The sequence below is a fragment of the Poecilia reticulata genome, linkage group LG22, assembly GCF_000633615.1.
Source record: "Poecilia reticulata strain Guanapo linkage group LG22, Guppy_female_1.0+MT, whole genome shotgun sequence".
In the NCBI taxonomy this organism is placed as follows: Eukaryota; Metazoa; Chordata; class Actinopteri; order Cyprinodontiformes; family Poeciliidae; genus Poecilia; species Poecilia reticulata.
In genome coordinates this window covers 6,565,529-6,566,924 of record NC_024352.1, presented here as the reverse complement: position 1 = coordinate 6,566,924, position 1,396 = coordinate 6,565,529, and the positions used below count along the sequence as shown (strand labels likewise).

At 41.1% G+C, this 1,396-nt stretch overlaps 1 protein-coding gene across 1 annotated transcript in view; it reads right to left on the bottom strand.

Moving 5' to 3' along the window:
- LOC103458459 (uncharacterized) overlaps nt 1–1,396 on the bottom strand; it is a 7,374-nt gene that overhangs the window by 1,899 nt on the left and 4,079 nt on the right. Inside the window, exons 3-4 of the mRNA XM_008399284.1 lie at nt 1,046–1,376; nt 788–963 (exon numbers count right to left, since the gene is read on the bottom strand). Of these exons, the coding sequence (XP_008397506.1) occupies nt 788–963; nt 1,046–1,376 (507 nt within the window). The remainder of the gene's footprint in view (nt 1–787; nt 964–1,045; nt 1,377–1,396) is intronic.

The following is a 1,396-nucleotide window of genomic DNA, read 5'->3' as shown; positions in this document are numbered from 1 at the left end:
TACAGGAGAGACGTCAGGTCTACGCTACAGGAGAGACGTTGGGCCTGTCCTGAATGCTGCATAATGTTGGATCATGTTTGGACAAAAAACACTGCCAGATGGTCCAGAAATGGACAAGCATTTATGTCTTATTTTGTGTGCAATCAGGACTGGTTTAGTGAAACTTCAAACTTACTAAGGTGGTACATAACATAAAAACTACAGGAACCACTGTAGAACATTCTGGTATATTCCACCAGAGATCACCCAGGGTTCTATAAGCCTGGCGGGCCTCCAGGCTTTACTTGCTCTCCCACCAGGCTAAGAATAGTTTATTCATCTATTATAGGCTTTTCTATACACCAGATGGGTTAAAGAGTCTCTATGATCAAACGATTGAAGCACAATGTGAACAAGTGAACACAAGAAGACTGAAGTCAGGTGTCATTTTTATTCATCACTTCCTGTCTTTACTGGTTTACATACTTACCAACTTCAGCTGATAAAAGTGACAAATCATGGATAAAGGGAAATTTTTAACACTTTAATTAAGACGGAACAACGGAAGTGCAAATAATTATTTATTTTAATCATATATATTTTTTATGTATGCCTTTTTAAAGAATTTTCAGTTGGTTTTTAAGTATTGTTAATGTCTTCCAATAACACATAACTCTTATTTTCAAATTTCTTGCCAACTTTTAAAATTTTTTAACTCAAAAACGCAGCAAGCTGATTAACCTAGCGCCTCTGCCACCGGGCTTAGCAAGTTTTCTGGGATTAAGACTGAAAGCATTTCTCGGCCTACCTTGGCTGAACGATCATCTTGTATGGATGGAAAATCTTTTGGTCAGGGTCTTCTCTGTAAACATGTTCCAGAATATTAATTCCAGGCACGCTGCTCCACTTAGGAAGGTGAAACCTGCCACTTGGTTTAAAGTGATGCTTGGGAAAGATGTGGTTCTCAATGAGGAACACTCCCACCTAAAAAATGTGAATATGCTTCAATAAAAAGATGGGAAACGTATTTGGAAATACAAGCGCAATGCACTGATAAACAACCTACTTTTGGATGCTGCTTCTGCAGCTCGTCCATCAGAGACTTCAGGTTGTCATGCTGATACGGCATGATGATCTCATCTATAYCGTTTAGCAGGACGTAGCGGGAACGCTCCATGGATCTGTAGATGCAGTCGTTGAGTGTGGTGAGCTGGCCAAAGTAGTGAATATCACCACCATGTTCCGAAAAGAGCCAGCCTCGCGATGGATTCATGTATTGGTYGATCGGCCAGGAAACTATTTCCACAAAGCCCTCCTGGCTGTAACTCTGCAGAAGACGGTCAAGGTCCGGGCCACAGCTGGTGTTGTAGATCACTACTCTGTTCACGCCGAGCAACCTTGGACAAAAAAGACAAAA